This window comes from Triticum dicoccoides, chromosome 4A (genome assembly GCF_002162155.2).
Source record: "Triticum dicoccoides isolate Atlit2015 ecotype Zavitan chromosome 4A, WEW_v2.0, whole genome shotgun sequence".
NCBI lineage: Eukaryota > Viridiplantae > Streptophyta > Magnoliopsida > Poales > Poaceae > Triticum > Triticum dicoccoides.
Genome location: NC_041386.1, coordinates 3,192,149 through 3,210,604, shown reverse-complemented (window position 1 = coordinate 3,210,604; position 18,456 = coordinate 3,192,149). Strand labels below are relative to the sequence as shown.

The window sequence follows — 18,456 nt, the reverse complement described above, 5'->3', positions numbered from 1 at the left end:
GAAGAGGCTTTCAAAGAAGCGCTCGTTAATTAGTTGCTCTGTGGTTCATCTAGTGAATACTTTCGGCCAGGATCATATCACTAGTACTTAGGCCCATAAATTGCCCACCACGGGACAAAGGCCGTCCGTTCGGCAGTCACTCAGCCCAGATCCAGTCCAACGTAGGGGCCCGCCCACAACCACCGAGTCCAGAGCGTGTCGGCTCGTCTCCGCAACGCATGCCGCGGGATCGGCCTTCGCCTCCCCATGGCCTTCCATTCCTCGGCCGCTCCCATCCCCTTGGCCCCACCTCCCGGCCCCGGAGCCTTCCGCCGAGCCCACCGCCCCGCCGGAGCTTCCCGGGCCGGCGCGCCCGGGAGGGGTCTCGCCGCCCACTCGCCCCCCTCGCCCGACGTCGTGGTCACCCGCGAGCAAGGCAAGAACGCCAAGCTCGTCGCCGCGCTAGTAAGTTCCCTCCCACAGCGGGCAGCTCTCTCATTGTCCTCCTGGATCGAGCGCGGCGGGCTTTCAGGGAGCGTCGGGGATGCCCCTCCTCGTCTTCTCTGTGATACCCTGAGCCGATGTTGGTGAATTTTAGAGGGGACGGTTTTATATGCTCGGCTGTGGAGAGGCGATTTTCCGAGCTGATTTTACATCTCTGAACTGGGGGCTGATGAACTCGGTCAGACCTTGGGGAGTTAATCACATCAGTTTTGTAATTGGGCTGTGCAGGAGAAGCATAATGTGCGCTCTCTGGAGCTTCCTCTTATTCAGCACGTCGAAGGGCCTGATGCAGATAGGCTTTCAGCTGTCTTGCGGGGTATGTAGTTCAGTTTATCTTCTTTACACTGCTTTGCAAAACTTGCAACTGCAGGGTTTAGTCACTTTGCTATTATGTATGTATTTGCAGATGAACATTTTGACTGGATTACTGTAACTTCTCCTGAGGCAGCTGTGGTGTTCCTTGAGGGATGGAAGTAAGATTCAAACATATTGCAGTTATTGTGCCCAGTGTTGCCATGCAAATATGTCGTTTCAAGATTCATTCCACATAGGTTGCGGGCTTGTGGCAGCGCAGGTCCGTGCGCTCTCTGTGAAACAAAGTAGATTATGCATTTTACACGGCCAAAGTTATTTTTTCTGAACTTCATTTGTGCAATTAAATCGTTGCTGCATGACACCAGAACAAATCAAACGTCGTCTACGACTAGACTACCATATTTGACATTACCCGATAACTCAATACCAGGGCTGCTGGAAGTCCTAAGGTGCGAATAGCAGTTGTTGGAGCAGGTACTGCAAGAACTTTCGATGAAGTATTGCAATCCAATGATGGATCCCTTGAGGTTGCATTTTCTCCTTCCAAAGGTATCTTGCCCATATTTTTATACTCCTGCTATGGTGTACTGCCAATGCACTTTAAAGACATCATGCATCTTGAAGACTTGCGAGTATTTTCAATTCTATATGGTACTTATTATATTTATTTCTTCTTCAGCTTTGGGCAAAGTTTTGGCCTCGGAGCTTCCAAGGACTAGTGAGACTGCCTGTAAAGTGTTGTATCCTGCATCTGCAAAGGCTGGCCATGAAATTCGTGAGTCATTTCGTGTCCATTTAGTTCACATTTATATGTGTGCTATTTATTTCATCCCTTTGTTTAGTCAAAAGATTTCTGCCTTTCTGTTTTCCAGAGTGAGTTATGAATTATTCAGGCCTGGGCAAATTCATCCATATTATAAATCAGGAATTGCTTTGTATTTTCAGTCTTGTAGTTAAATTTCCTGTTGTTTAAGATTTTGTAACAATTTGATCAATTTTGACTCTTTTTATTCCTTATCTTGTTGTCTGTCTTCCACAACAATTGCATGAAATGTTCAGTCTTTCAGTTACTTAGTTTTACCCTGCGATGCAGAGAATGGGCTGTCAGCTCGAGGATTTGAGGTGACAAGACTGAACACCTATTCAACCGTAAGATTTTCACTTATATTGGTGTCTAATTTCCGGTCTCTTTCTGAATTTGTATATAGAACATATATTCTGCATTTTTGAGCCATTTTCCGTTGATCCATGGTACCTATCTTCTTTAGCTTGATCTTTCTGAAATCCATCAGTACTAATTTTGTTTGATATTAAGCTTCATGTCCCCCGCAAAAAAAAAAAGAGAAGATATTAAGCTTCATATGATGCAGAGTTTTGTGAAAAACATCAGATAATTCCGAACTAGAGCTGGATATTTGTATTTTAACCCTGTAATTATAGGTTGGTTTTAGTGAACACTTGAACTCAATGCAGTTGAACCACATAACATGAACCATTGATTAAGCTCATGATATTATACCTCTGCAGCCTTCTTTCCTTGCCTGACAGTGTCATACTTGTTTTTCGTAAGGTTGACTGTGGCATATCATGAATTTTACATTATATTCCATGCTTTATGTGCGCATAGACTTGGACTCCTGGTAATTAATCAAGTGGCTGTGTTTACAAACAGGTACCTGTACATGATGTAGATCCACAGATTTTAAAGCTTGCTCTTTCAGCGCCAGTTGTCGCAGTAGCTTCTCCATCTGCACTCCGGTAACTATATTAACTGTATCCGGCTATTCTTTTCATATTTTTTTTGTTTGCATAATTCTACAATATTACTACCCCCGTTCCAAAATATAAGACGTTTTGGTAGGCCATGGAGGTAGTACATTATAAGATGGTGAGCTGAAGCACATGTGCAACATATCGTGAGATTCTAGCATTTAGACATGAACCCCTGTTTGGAGGAGGTTATTGTTGATACAGGAGAAGCTTACTGATCCGCAAGTGGATCACTGCTTTTGCCCATATCATGCAGAATCTGGAACATGATATTACAGTCCTTCTCGCTTTGTTGATCACTGTAATTAGTTTCATTCTGCACAAAGCTGTGCTTTACTCTCTCCATTTGTTCCGTGGCTTCACAATGTTGCAGAGCTTGGCTAAACCTCATGTCACGGGTCGACAACTGGAGCAGCTCGGTCGCCTGCATAGGCGAGACGACGGCGTCAGCGGCCAAGAAACTCGGCCTGGAGAGTGTATACTATCCTGCAACCCCCGGACTCGAAGGGTACGGGCGCGCACATCATAATCCCTTTCTCCGAACAACGCCGTCCCCATTGTCATGGGCAAGTCGCTGTTCGTGGACATTCAGAGCCATACATTCAGAGAAATGCACTAGGACTTGCGTAGCCCTTGACTGAGTGTCGTGCGGTAATCGTTTTCCATGTTGCTTTGGGCAGGTGGGTCGAAAGCATCCTGGAGGCGCTCGGAGCCCACAAGCAATCGTCCAAGTGAGGCGTCGGCAGCTCTCTTGAATTTTCTTTCCCGGCTCCTGTCGTAGCCTTCTTTGTCTCTCGCTAGGCCCCAAAGTGTCGGAGACGAGCACGGCTGATTGACCGGCCGCTGTAGCCCGTACTGTAGTAGGTGCATTTTTTAAGGAACATGTGTTTTGTTTCCTGCTAATCGCACACACGCTATGCGTGCTTTTGCACTGTGCGTGAAGGGGGCCGGGGCATCATCGGCATGTAAATGTGGTGAGGCGTGCAGTACGGGCACGGCATGAACACAAAGTGTAACCTGATTCACTACAACTTCTTCCTCTTGGCTTTTTTTAGAAAACTTTTCCTTTATCCAATATACTCACATATTGGACGTAATAACATCTTATATTATGGGATGGAGGGAGTAGTTGCTTAGTTCTCTAGCCCAATGACCCAAATATGATACTCCCTCTGTTTCTGAATATAGGGTGTATAATTTTTGACATAGAAATTAAAGAACGTACATGGAGTAAAAATTTCACAAGTTTTGAATGAGGTTACACCTGACTAATTGGCATGAAAAAAATAGAGAAGCTTGCCTTATGTAAGTAAATGTAATCAAAACTCAAAAATCTATGCATCTTATATCAAGGAACGGAGGGAGTACTATCTAGTTTGCGAAAACACTAACGCCCACATGTGTGGGCGTCTGGCAACTCACCCACACGCATGGATCCTCGTCCAATCAATTCTGCACGAATCTTGGCGCGTTCTAGCAGTTCTTGTGTGCCACGTAGGACTAAGCTGGTGTGTGTGCATTCATCCGGTCGTCCACACGTCCTTTTTCACCACACGGGGGCCTGGTGTGTGGGCGTTTAACAATTCGCCCACGCACCACTTTTCACGCACGCAGAGGGGGCTGGTGTGTGGGCGTTTATCACTTCGCCCACACGCGCGTCTCCTCGCCCACACCCAAAGTTGGCAGTTGCCATGTGTTTCTGCAGGGTACATGGCAATTGCCCTAGCTTTGCTTGTAAGCAGGTGTCAACTCTCTTTTACCTGAGTTGCCATGTGTTTTTGCATGGTACATGGCAACTGCCCTAGCGTGCACGTAAGCAGCTGTCAACTCTTTCTCTTTACATGGCAACTGCTCTAGCGTGCTTGTGAGCACATCGCAACTCTCTCTTTTACCCGAACATGATTTTTTGCCATGCCTTTTTATAGTGCTACACGGCAACTGCCTAGTGTTAGTGGGTGGCAACTCCTAAAGTTTTAAAATCATGGCAACTGCAATAGACCAGACCATACATGGCAACTGCAGTTGAGCAACCATGGCAAGTGTAGTTGTCCGACATGGCAACCGAAGTTCAGCGACATGGCAACTGTAGTTGTCCGACATGGCAACCGAAGTTCAGCGACATGGCAACTACAGTTAAACGAACATGGACGAGGATCTGGATCATGGCAACTGCGGGACGCGCGATGACTGTCACGCGGGGCGCGCGGAACCACGAGGTACGAGGCCTGGCGTATGGGGCGTGTGGGCGTTATCGGATCCGAAGGGAAAAAAAGGTGTGTAAGCATTACTTGTTTTGCCATACGTAGATGTGTGGGCTGTTCCTCTTATACATCACACAAAATGTATGAGCAGATCCTCTAACGCCGATACGTGTGACACTTATCGGGGTCCTTAGTTTGAGCCCGGGAAGGGAAAAAAAAGAAAGAAATGGTAATCTGCAGCGCCGTGATTGTCAGGGGGTCTGGCTGAGGATAAGTTACGTTGCTTATCTGAAACCCGCCGAGTCTCCGCCGTCTGCACTCCACCGCCGAAAGACTCCAAAATGTTTTGAGCTTCTCTCAGCCGGTGACAAGTTCGTCGCGCTACTCTGGGCTCCTTGTGATGAATTATTGGTACGTACGTAGCCGTCGGCGTCGTGAGCTAATTCAATTCAAAGCTTGGATGCAGTCCGGTCAGCCTGGATGGATGGATCCACATCAAACTGAGCAGCAGAGAAGGACGACGAGGACAAGTGTTGCCACCACCATGCAGCAGCCAAGTAATAAACCGCCTGGATCTGGATGGGAACACGTCCATGTCCACAACGCAAGCACAGCCGAGCACCACATTATATATTTATTTTATATACTGTATGTACAAAAAGAAAAGGAATCCAAGCACACGTCGACGTCCCCGCCTGCAGGTCTAGTCTCCCCCTGGCTAGCTGATTAATTAAGCAGAGGCAGGCGTGTTCAAAAGCGGCTCGCACGGCGACGGGCGACGCGCACCCGGCGCCGCCGACAGCGACGGCGACGGCCATTTGGGAGATGCATACGGCCACTTAACGCAGGGGAAAGTAGGGGTGCTGGTGCACCGTCGACGGCTACGTGTCGCCGGGAGTGACTGGAGAGTGGAGACGTTGATTGTTGAGTGCCGGGCCAAAACAACCCCGCAGTACCGTGCTGTGTTTGATCCTGTGGAATGTGGTGTTGTGAGCAGAGTATGCGGTTCTCTCCGCTCATCGACTGTCACTGTCCGCGTGGTTTAGCTCGCCGGAGAGATTGGCCGGCCAATGGCACCGCGCCTACGTGCGGTTTTCTTTCGAGGAAGGCTTTTGTTTATGAGCGAAAGTTGGTGTACAAAGGCAGGCAGGCAGGCAGCGACCGATGATGCGTGATGAAAGTAGCAGGAGCAGTGGTATGAAACAAGAGGCAGCCAAGTGCGTACGGAAAGGCACCACTCCCCTTGCACTTGTTGCAGTACATACAGACAGGTACCAGTACTGTTGCTCCTAGTACGTACTACCACAGCACACCCAGGACTCCAAGGTGATTTGCGACTGGAAAGGTGCATTCAAGGAAGGTGCCCATGCCGTGTCGTGTCATGGCGCGCTGGGCACGGACAAGGAAGACCTGTCGTGCTATGCTATGGCAGTACGCCGGTGCGTGCAGTGTAGCCCGGAAGGGGAAAGCGCAGCGCGTCCCGGGTCTAGCTAGCGTACGCGCAAACACGGGTCGGAGGACGGTGATGGGCGGAAGTCGTGTAGGAGCTTTCGTGCGAATTTCGGGCACCGTGTAGACCGGCACCGGCACGGCCGGACGCGGAGTGCATGTGCTTCTGTATGTGCATGCACGGAATGGCGCTTTTTTGGGCAGGTGATTTTTCGCCCTGCTCCCGATTCGGCCACCGATCGATCAGATGAAAAGATGGTGGGTGCTTCCGCAACCAACTGCTGCCCTGCGTTCCATCACAGAGTAGGAAAAGATGTGCAACCCTGTCTGTTTTACCTACAACGGTGAGTGACTGCACTGCATAGGCAACCCATTCTGTCGGCATTGCACGTAGCATGTGGCCTGTTTAGTAGCCTATCGAAAATCCAATCTCGCTCCCGGGAGCACGCGTGAAAAATAACTTTTGAAATGTCTGAAAAATCTCAATAAAATTGTAATGTGTTTATAGTCACATTCAAATGCTACCTGCAAAGTTTTAGCAACTTGGCCTGTGCAAGAAAACAAAAACAAATTTGAACATCAACTGTTACTCTAAATTTGTTTTTTTCTACCGACGAAACACTACTGCTCCATTTCGCATGAAAATTGCCAAGCATGTTCACTACACTAACAAGGACATTAAAAAAAAACAGAATTATTTGAAAATATTTTACCACTTTTTTTATGGTACTGTTCATTTTGTTATTCATAGTGTACTCTATCCTTGGCAACGGTGTATTACTAGTCTACTATTTCCTCCATCTGAAAATACTTGCCGAAGCTACTATTTCCTCCATCTGAAAATACTTGTCGAAGAAATGGATGTATCTAGATGTATTTTTATTTAGCACATTACTTCTCCATAAAAGGCTAGGGTTTCTGCCTCCCGCCGACGGCGCCGTAGGTCCGCCTCCTCTCCGGTGGCCCTAGGGCCATGGGAGCGCGGTGGATCTCGGCAAGGGCCGGCGGGAGGACTCCGTTCTTAGTCCTTTCTTTCAGTTTTGCTAGGGTTTGCGTCCTGCTCTGCTCAGGAAGACGAGACGAGGCGGCTCCCTGAAGATGGAATAAAGGTCTCCCCGCCTTGCCGCCGTTTCGACAGTGCGTATAGCACAATTGGTGGGCGTGAGGAGGTGTGTCTTCGGCGGATCTATCTTTGGTGGATTTTCTCAGATCTCGTCGTTGTTTGTCTACGTTCGTGCGTCTTTGGGTTGGATCCTTCTGATCTACCTTATTCTTCATCTGCGGCGGTTGTTGCTCTGGTGCGCTGGTCCAACGGGGCCTTAGTACAACGACTTCACGATTGTCTACTACAATAAGTTGTGCCCGACTCCGGCGATGGAGAAGCGATGACGGCGGCGCGCCTTCATCTCACTTCGGTGCTTGTAGTCGTCGCTAGATGGTCTACGATTCTGATGTAATTTCTATTATTTCTGGTATTCGTCATACTATTATGATTGAAAATGAATAGATCGGAAATTTTCTTTAAAAAAGATGTATTTTTATTTCCGGACGGAATGAATACTACATCTGCTACTGCCGCCTACTGGACGTGATAGAAAGTGAAGACACTGATCATCTTGGGTCGGAGACGGTCGCCGTACAAGTGCTTGAGTGGTTTGCCCTTTCCTCCGGGAAAACGACTGGAATTGCATCGGGCTCCCGGGCCGAACGACCGAGCGCTCTCGGCCACACGACCCACACGGCCCAGGGGGGAAAGCGACGCCGCACCCCGACCCACGACAAAGCGCGCCCGGCGCGGGCCCACGGTCAGATTCGGCGGGGCCCGGCTCCGCGCAGGCCCACCAAATATAGCGGAGCGGTCTCCACGGGATTCCTTCCCCGGCCAGTGCCGCCCGCCCGCCCATGCCCATGCCCCGAGACCACAGCCGGCGCGCCACGTCGGCGGGCGGGCGAGCGCGGGCCCCGGTGCGGGATCCGGGACGACGGCGACGGCGGGATTCCCGGCCGTTGGATCCGCCGTTCGGTAGGCCGCGTGTCGACCGCGGAGCGGAGGCCGCGGTGGTTCGGTCTCGTTGGGGCGTCAAGTGGTCAAGTGGAGTAGCCGTCTGGAGCTGGCAGGAGCAGTTGCTGTTTGTCCCGATGAATGGCCACGGTTTGGCACGTCGGGGCACGAGACGGCATCATGCGGGATTGGGAGATTGGAATTCGCTGCTGGCCATGATGATTTTAGGGCGCCGGAGAAGGGGATTCTGCAGAGGCGCTCGAGGTTCGCTTTGATTTAAACACACCGACAGAGGAATGGGTGGTTCAGGAGTATATATTGTCTCGAGCAATGCTACACAGACGACATCTTGGCAGCCGATTCATGCACGACACATGTTAGCAGCCGTCCATCACTTTGGCTCCATGGGTTAGTGCCATCGATCACAACTTCGTGCAGGCATCGTCCGCCAAGGTGTCGTGTGCATAGTGATTTCGTATTGTCTCGCTGGATGCTAAGCTTCGAACTCATTGATTAAGTGCAAGTTGGGGACTTCGCAACCAAAAAAGTGTAAGGTTTTTTTAACAAAGTACTCCCTCCGTAGCTACTCCAGCAACAACTATTTCGGTACAGAGGGAGTACAAACGCATGTGCCCACGTATACGGACTCAACCTTAGGACACACACACGCAGGTCCTATCTCTATGAGTAACTCCGAAATACTAATTCAAGACAACATTTTGAGATTGATGAAGCCATCACATTCTTTATAGTCGACGGGAACATCTTCTTCAACTGAACGAACATTGCCAAAAAAACATTTAATAAATTCAGAAAAATGCAAGCACCAACGCCAAGTTTACAAAATCACAAGAAACTAACCGTTTGAGGTTAGAGATGCATATTGGTCTAGAGTGGTCTAATGCTACTATGTTAAAAAAATGTACTCCCTCCGTTCCTAAATATTTATCTTTTTAGAGATTTTAAATGGACTATCACATACGGATGTATATAAACATATTTTAAAGTGTAGATTCGTTCATCTTGCTCCGTATGTAGTTATTTGTTGAAATCTCTAAAAAGACAAATATTAAGGAACGAAGGGAGTAATAGAGTATATTTTGCCCTGCATGTAGAGCAGTAATTTTGCGAATGCATGGGATGTAAGCATTTCTGTTGCCTCTTAATTTTGCAGGTGAACAACATTAATATTCTTGATGTAGTGAATGCGTTGATAGCATCGTAAAGAGTGGGGCGGCGGACCTGGGTTCAAAGCCTAGGTCTTGCATACAAAAAACCTCACTTAGCATGGACGGTGGCCGATCCCAACATGAGCTTGGCGGCCATGCGCTGCATCCTTTTTTGTGTGTAAATGCATTGTTTTTCCATACTATTCTTGAAATACATGTCAAGACTGGATATACAATATTGATATACCAAAAACGACAACGCAAAATAGATATACATCATTAAATTTTGGAAATGCTAGTAGACCAGATATGCGACAATAATATTCTCTTGAGCGGCCATGTGTTGTGGGTGTCGTCTTCTCCACATGTCAGAGTTTTTATCTATTATCTGAGTACCAATCTATATCAGATATGCATCCATAACATCCTTGAAATGCTAGCCGAGACTAGATATACCACATACGACATTAATATTCTAAAAATGCCAGTCAAGACTAGATTTTTTTTTTTTGAAGCAAGGCAAAAGATTTGCCATTTTCATTGATTAAGAAGAAGAGAATTGTCCGGTTAATTAACGGAAATCCGGACTAAAACCGTTACAGAACGCCCACAGAAAAGGGCACATCGGCCGACCTGGCACCCACAAGATAACGCACATCGTCGAGGAGAGGACACCGTCGAGGCAGCCTGCAATGTCATCGTCATCACCTCTCCCCGAGCAGGCGACTTCGACTTCGCCGCTGATGACCCGTCAAGGCCCCTCCGAACGAACGACGCCCAAGCACCTCGTCGGCAATAGCCAAACAGTCAGCCGAGACGTCGAGGACCGGCAGCTCCGATTTTGTTGATGCGCTTCGTAGGAGAAAGTTGCAAGCCTCGCACCGATCTAGTCCAACGCAACCTCCGGAGAGCACCATCCACTGAAACCACCCTCATGGAGTCATCTTTGCCGCAGGGGCCCCGCCACACACAGCTTCGACTTCTCTGTCACGGTGAGAAACAAACATAGGCGCACCCAACGGCGAATCGGACCGTCGACCTCAGAAGGACAAGCCACGACCCAGCTCGCACGCCACCATCATCGTCGCCGCACAAGTCGCAACGCCAGCCACTCGCATCACCGATTGGGCACCCGCCAACCGTGATGCCGTGCATGTCCAGCCCGAGGGAAGCGCGGAGAAGGATCACCGGTCTTCAAAACAACGCCCCAAAGGAGGAAATGTCGTAGAGACGACATCGTTGCCCGACCCAGCCAGGTCTAGGCTTTCACCCGAAGAACCAGATCCGAGGACGAAGCACGGTGACGAGAACTCCATGGTGACGCCTTCAAGAAGGGAGCGACGCCCGCAGGCGCCGCCACCACCGGCCGACGCAAGCCAGGCAAGCCTTCGCTCGGAGCAACTCGACAACCACCCACCCCACGCAGCCGGCCAAGCCGACCCGCACATCCGCTGGCCCGTACACCACCTGCGCCTCGACAGCGCCATCAACACACAGGAGCCACCACCAATCCTCGTCGCCAGCCAACGCCGCGAGCCAGATCTGACCAAGCCCGGCCAGATCGGGCAACCACCAGCAGTCGCGCCGTCAGCGGAGGAGCCAACGGCCGCGCCCCCTGAGCACCAGAGGCACACCCACCAGGCAGGGAACGTGGGCTGCCACCCCACCGCTCCAGATCTCCTCGCTGGAGGGACGAAGCCCTCGAGCTCCTCGCTGCCGCCGCATGAGGGAGCGCCGCAACCACCACCTCGCCGGAGAGCGCCTCCTAGGGATCCGCCTGAGTGCGCCAGGGCGGCCGCCGAGCTGCCGGAATCCGCATCGCGCAGTCGCGGAGGTCCGAGCCTCCCCCACCATAGACACGCGGAGAAACGCCCCGCCGCCGCCGTCTGCCGCGCGGGCTTAGCCCGCCGGCGTCCTCCGGCGGCGGCGAGGGAGGAGGAGGCGTGGGGCGGCGGCGGCGGCGGCTATGGTTCCGCCCGAGCCGCCCCCTGAGCGACGCGGGCGTGGTTTCTCACATGTGTCCGGATTCTAAGACTAGATATATGTCACTAACATTTTTGAAACGCCGTCCTAGACTAGATATACAACACCGGTATTCTTGAACACCATCCCAATAAGATATAAGACATTAATATTCTTGAAACACCAACCCATACTAGATATAGGCATTAACATTCTTGAAACCCAAGCTGAGACCTACGTCGATAATATTCTTGAAAATGCTATCATTTTCAAATATATAACATTAGTACTCGAATGTAAATGTAGTGAATTTAGGTGTAAATCACACGAGCATTTATGGAACCAATTAGCGGATCTAAGATGGCGGGGTAAAAATATATGTTGCAGCAAGCCAGCAATGATCTCTTTTCAACATGACATACTAATGCAATGACAATATTTTTTCCGAGGAACACCGGGAGCTCTGCCTTTTAACCGTATATAGTTCGAGTAGGTTATTGGGCTTGACCCATTTTGTTTTTCCTTTACAATACATCTAATTTTTAAACATATTTTCCAACAAGAACTTTTGGGATATGTGTTGATTTTTTAAAAAAATACATGTAAATTTTGCAAATGCATAAAAAATACACTAGTATTGTTTTGTTCAATATGAATCTTTTAAAAACATGAGAAGAACATTAGTGTAGTGTCTTCCAAACTAACATTGTCTAAAGTGGTCACAACTTTCTATGTATGGAACAAACTACTTTATAGTTATACTTTGAAATGCTAAGTTCCATGTTGTTTAGATTTCATTTACATTATATAGAATTTTGAAAACAATAAACTCCATTATTGTGCTTGACTCTTGCCAAGGAGATCTTTGAGTTTTCTTTCCATTTCTTGTATAAGGCATACAAATATACTCAAGACCCTAAATATAATTTGTCAAACCATTTTTGTGCACTATTTAATGTACTCATAGTTCAAATTTGAAATATATTCAGTAAATGCCTAGAAACGAGGTCAATGCGTTAAATATAGCAAATGAAACCGAAAAAGTGCCAAATTTGAACATGGATGATGATATGGTCTATGTTGAGTGTAGAAAAAAATTTGTGGCCAAACATTGAAGCAAATGTTAGCTTCCCTTAAAACTTACCGCATTCCCTCTAAAAACCACGATTCTTCCTCGCAGATGGTTCGATTTCTACAGAGTGTATATCAAAACTATTTTGAAACATTCTATATTTTTTACCATGGCATACTGAGGTCATATGATGGCACCAAGCCAATTGTCATGTTTTTCAGACTTCATTTACATGTTTTGTGATTAACTCTTTCCACATAGATTTTTAAATTTCTTTTCATTTCTTGTATATGGCATAAAAATATACTCAATACCCTAAATATAGTTTGTCAAACCATTTTTCTGCACTATTTAATGTACTCATAGTTCAAATTTGAAATATATTCACTAAATGCCAAGAAATGAGGTCAATGCCTTAAATATAGGAAATGAAACCGAAAAAGTGCCAAATTTGAACATGGATGATGACATGGTCTATGTTGAGTGTAGAAAAAATTCGTGGCCAAACATTGAAGCAAATGTTAGCTTCCCTTAAAACTTAGCGCATTCCCTCTAAAAACCACGATTCTTCCTCGCAGATGGTTCGATTTCTACAGAGTGTATATCAAAACTATTTTGAAACATTCTATATTTTTTACCATGGCATATTGAGGTCATATGATCACACCAAGCCAAATGTCATGTTTTTTAGACTTCATTTACATGTTTTGTGATTAACTCTTTCCACATATATTTTTAAAATTTCTTTTCATTTCTTGTATATGGCATACAAACATACTCAAGATCCCAAATATGATTTTTCGAACCATTTTTGTGCATTGTTTCATGCACTCATAGTTCAAATTTGAATTATATCTATTAAATGCCTAGAAATGCACATAATGACTTAAATATAGTAAATGACCCCGGAGAAGTGTCAAATTTGACCATGGTGGATTCTATGGTGTATATTGAGTGTAGGAAAAATATCAAGGTGAAACATTGAAGCAATGTCAATTTGCCTTCAAACTTGGTGCATTCCCACCCGAAACCATGATTCGTCCTTGGAAATGGTTTAGTTTCTAAAGAATATACATCATAACTTTCATTAAACCTTCTCAATTTTTTACCACAACATACTGGTGTCAAATCATGACAGCAGGCCAGGTTTCATGTTTTCAGACTTCATTTACATTTTCTAGAATTAAAACCTCTCTTCAAGAATTCGTCTGAGTAACCAGTTAACTTACCGATTAATCGCTACTCATAGGGTCCCCGAGTAGCCGATAAACTGATAAAGTATCTGATTAATGTATTAACTTGCCGATTAGCCTATTAGTCCCCTACTCGCCGGCAACCGAGCAACTACCAGTTAGCGCTTTACTCAACAATAAAACACCACTAAACTCCATGTTTGTGGTTGACTCTTGCCACATAGACCTACAAAATTTGTTTCCATTTCTTATATAAGACATACAAATATACTCAAGATCCTGAATGTTCAAACCATTTTTGTGCACTGTTTCATGTACTCATAGTTTAAATTTGAATTATATCCATTAAATGCCTAGAAATGCACTAAATGACTTAAATATAGCAAATTACCTGGAAAAGTGCCAAATTTGAACATGAGAAATTTTATGGTGTATATGTTGGGTGTAGAAAAAAAATCACGGTCAAACAATGAAGGAAATGTCAATTTGCCTTCAAATTTGGTGCACTAAACTACATGTTTGTGGTTTATTCTTGCCACATAGATCTTTAAAATTTCTTTTCATTTCTTGTATAAGACATACAAATATACTCAAGATATAGTTTATAAAACCATTTTTGTGCATTGTTTCATGTACTCATAGTTCAAATTTGAATTATATCCATTATGTCTAGAAATGCACTTAATGAATTAAATGTAGCAAATTACCCCAGAAAAGTGATAAATTTCAACACAATGATGATGTATAATTAGTGTAGAGAAAACTCTAGGTCAAACGCTGAAGGAAATGCCAATTCCACTTCAAAGCTCTCACCTTTCCTCTCAAAATCACGATTCTTCTTTGGAATGTTTTGATTTCTAAAGAGTGTATATCTATACTTTTGTGAAACCTTCTCATATTCTTAGCACAGTATACTGAGTTCATATAATGACACCATGACAAGTTTCATGTGTTTGAATTAAAAAGCCAATAAACTCAATGTTTGTGAGCAACTCTTGCCACAGAGATCTTTGAAATTCATTTTCAATTATTGCGTAAGACATACAAATATATACAATACCATAAATATGATTTTCAAATCATTTTTGTGCACTATTTCATGTACGTGTAGATCAAATTTGAATTATGTTAATTAATTGCCAATAAGTGCACTTAATGACTTAAATATAACAAACTAACTCGGAAAAGTGCCAAATTTTAACACCGAGGTTGCTATGGTTTATGGTGGGTGCAAAAATAATTTAAGGTCCAACGATGAAACAAATGTCAATTCCCCTTCAAACCTGTCGCAAAAACTATTTTTCTTTGACAAAAACTTATGCAAGACATCACACACGGTTGTGTTTTTAAAACTGTGTGCGATGCAGCCTGCCATGACAGGCTACATTGCACACACTTTTTTTTATAAAAAACATATGCAAGACACCACACACGATTGCACTTTTTATATCGTGTGCAACGATATGGTACAACACACACACTTAAAAAAACTATGCGCAGGACATGACACACGGCTGCGTTTTAAAAACCGTGTGCAATGCATTGCACGCATAACTTTTGCAAAAGTCATGTGAAAGCATCACCCATGTTTGTGTTTTTCAAAACCTTGTACAGTGATAGGCTACATCGCACACACATCTTTTGCAAAAACTGTTTACACGACATCACACACAAATTGCGTTTCCGGACTGTGTACGATATTACGGCAAGTTCAAACTTGTGTGATGTTGCATATAACACAGTTTGGTCAAAGGGGGTGTAATAGGTGTGTCGTCTTAGCCCTTTCTGCACTAGTGTTAATATACTCGTACATGCAAATTGCGGTCACAAGCAAATAATGTATTCATGAACCAATATTTACAATTTTCTTTAGGACATAAACCATGAGAAAATAAACACTTACAATTGCCTATAAGACATGGCCAGGTTAGTTTAGTCGTCACGCCAACGAACGCAGGCGGCCAAAAGGCAGATCATGTGCAAGGCAATAAACAATGTTTAAGAATGTATCATGTCATTATCTAAGGAAATGTCTCATGTGGCGAGTTCCTTATAAAAGCAATTTGGGATAAGGAAAACGGCGTCAAGCATGCATGCGTACCGCAAGCATGATATACAGTATATCGGCAATCGGCTCCCTGTGAAGTTGACGTGAGATTAATAAAGGAGCCGATAGAGATTCGTGGTTTAGCTGCCAGATTCCAAGGGATTCTCCACGGATATACAATATGTTATAAGCTCCTTATACTAGAAATGCTTCAATAATTATGTGTGGTGGTCACGTTCGACCAATCACATAGTGCCATATTAGAAAAGGCTTCAATAATTCGGTGTGACGAACTGGCGATCAGTGAGATCCTAGAATGAAAAGGTCTCTGGGCCCTCAGAAAGATAACGGAAAGCATCCGGCAAAGAAAAACGGAAAGGAGAAAAGGGGTTCTGAATGCAATGATTCGTGTATAGAAAGCTAGCTCTTAAACTGTGGAATTACTAGGTTTAGTCTTCGCCTGGTGACAATTAGAAAAGGCCTCAGCAATTCCTTGTGACGAAGGGGCGATCAGTGGGATCATACAATGAAAAGGCTCCTAGGCCCTTAGAAAGATGACATAACGGAAATAATAACGAGCGAACGTCAGCTTGTTTCCACGATAGCACGATGCACTCTAAAGCCTCCCACAAGAAGAAAACGGAAAGGAGAGAAGGGGTTTGAATCAAATGGCTTTTGTATTGAGAAATATCTCTCTTTTTTTTGCGGTGATTGAGAAATATCTCTTAAACCGCCATAGAACACTTGTTCTACGGTTTCGGCTAAAAAAATCTCTTAAACTACGACATTAGTGTGTTTAATTTTCACCCAGCTAACGACCATTCTTTTCTTCCATTAAAAATCGAGTTGAAAACACAGGTTTTCTTAGGGACATTGAGAATATGAGAATGAAGACTGGATAGACAGGGTCAATTTGATTTATAGACTTGAAATCGTCTAGTCAATAATCCCCGGTGAGACGGCGGAGTCACGTTTTCCAAGTCCAACTCTCATGTATTTATTGTTCAGGCGCACGGTTGTCCCATGAGTAGTCACGAGTCATGATGCAGTCCACCTCGCAGTATTTACCGCTAGTAATCCACATATTGCCATATATGCCCTCTCACCTAGGTCACATCACGTTAAACTGAGAGAAATATCTCAATGACAAGGGTGACTAGCTTCTTCGAAAAAATGGATAATGATAATCCACATTTTGTAATATATATGCCAGCTTGCCTAAGTTAAAATGTGCTAGAGCGTTTATGTGCGCTCCATTTCGGCAGTGTTTTAATCAACAACTACGAATAAGTTTTGAAGATTTTTACTATTGAAGTGAAGTCTACAATCAAAATGGTAGGTTTGATGGTGGTACGTCCGTTCGTGAGTCCTCCCTCATTCCGCACACGCACGCACCAAAAAATACGAGGAAGTATATATACCTTCGGAACACATAGTGGATCGCTCGAAATATATTCACCAAGCTTGCAACTTAGAAAGAAAAGAGTGATTTATAAAATTTGTTTCTTCTAGCAAATCCTAATGAATGAGGAAACAAAGGAGTTTGTCAAATCTCTAATTTTTATTTTGGGTCTGCCATGTTTATACAAATGTATTTATTTTTCAATTGGAGATCCTCAGTTTCTGGCAAACTACACATATCTGCAACGACATATAACGGTATTAAAACGCAAATACTTGTGAAAATGAGAAACTTTTGACATAATGGCATCAATTTATTTGTTCCTTCCGAGACTTTGCATGTCTCAGAGGGGGTGTTTGTTTGTAGGGACTTTTTGGTGTAGGGACTAAAAAAAGTCCTTTTTAGTCCCATCTAAACCAAACAGGAGAGATTTTTAGGGACTAAAAGTGGGCATTTGGGACTAAAGAACGAAGACCCTGAGGGAGAGTCTTTTTGGGACTTTTTCCAACAGTTGCCCTTGTCCCGCATCGCACCTTATCTCTATTAGTTCATTACTAGGGGTAATATGGTCTTTTAGCATGCCATTTAATAACCTATAGTCCATGTTTAGTCCCTGAAACCAGACAGGTAGGGACTAGGGACTTTTTAGTTGGGACTAAAAAAAGTCTTAGGACTTTTTAACCGAACAGGGCCTCACTTTGAGGCATTATGTCATCTTGTGAAATTTGTGTGCCTTCCTCGACGAATTCATATAGTTTAGTACATAAAAGAATATCCATGCTTTATTGCTTTCCTCGGTGTCACACTACATCAATACAAAAAAAATCATTTCAATCTTGTTTTATTTATGAGATGTAGATATATTTGTTACGCAACATGCTTTCATGTAATTCATTTTATGTAACACCCAGGGCCTAAAAATATGCATATGCTACAAAGGCTTCAAGAAAGGGTATAACCGGGTTGATGTATGGTCTTTTATTGCTTTCTCCTTCAACATGCACTACTATAGAAAATAGGGTGCGTCCGACACTTTTAGAACATTTTTTTGAGAAACCGGCAGGAGCACTGCCTTTTCTTATAGAAGAAAAACAGAAGTGCAATTTACAGGGGGGCGCACGTTTTTAGGAAACGTGGCAAAAACCCAAAATAAGCCCATATGCATGGACCATGGAAAACCTAGCATATACTCAGCCTATGCCGACAGATGGCAAGGCCCCAACGAAAGCCAGATCTCGTTGCTTAATGGCCTCGAAAGTCAGTAGAGCAACCTCGCGATGAGTCATCCGTTGACCTGTGAAACGCGTCTGTTCCTCTCTTTCCAGATAGCCCAAATTGTGTAGATGATCCTACCGCTCCTCCGCCGTCGCACTTGGGATGGCTCGTTTACT

The 18,456-nt window shown here is 45.0% G+C and overlaps 1 protein-coding gene across 1 annotated transcript; it reads left to right on the top strand.

Annotated features, from left to right (window-relative positions):
• Positions 1-208: 208 nt before the first annotated feature.
• On the top strand, positions 209-3,643 carry LOC119284497 (uroporphyrinogen-III synthase, chloroplastic-like). The gene is made up of 9 exons (XM_037563615.1): positions 209-444; positions 712-799; positions 890-956; positions 1,229-1,347; positions 1,478-1,573; positions 1,892-1,947; positions 2,471-2,556; positions 2,942-3,076; positions 3,249-3,643. Exons 1-9 carry the CDS (start codon positions 247-249, stop codon positions 3,301-3,303), a joined length of 900 nt encoding a protein of 299 aa, XP_037419512.1. The 5' UTR covers positions 209-246; the 3' UTR covers positions 3,304-3,643.
• The last annotated feature ends 14,813 nt before the right edge of the window (positions 3,644-18,456 follow it).

What these genes read in the sequence shown, in the direction of transcription:
- LOC119284497 (XM_037563615.1), top strand. Translation starts at nt 247, where the DNA reads ATGGCCTTCCATTCCTCGGCCGCTCCCATCCCCTTGGCCCCACCTCCC. An exon ending in GCTTCTCCATCTGCACTCCG is followed by an intron (nt 2,557 to 2,941) that starts GTAACTATATTA and finishes ACAATGTTGCAG; the next exon opens with AGCTTGGCTAAACCTCATGT. An exon ending in GCAACCCCCGGACTCGAAGG is followed by an intron (nt 3,077 to 3,248) that starts GTACGGGCGCGC and finishes TGCTTTGGGCAG; the next exon opens with GTGGGTCGAAAGCATCCTGG.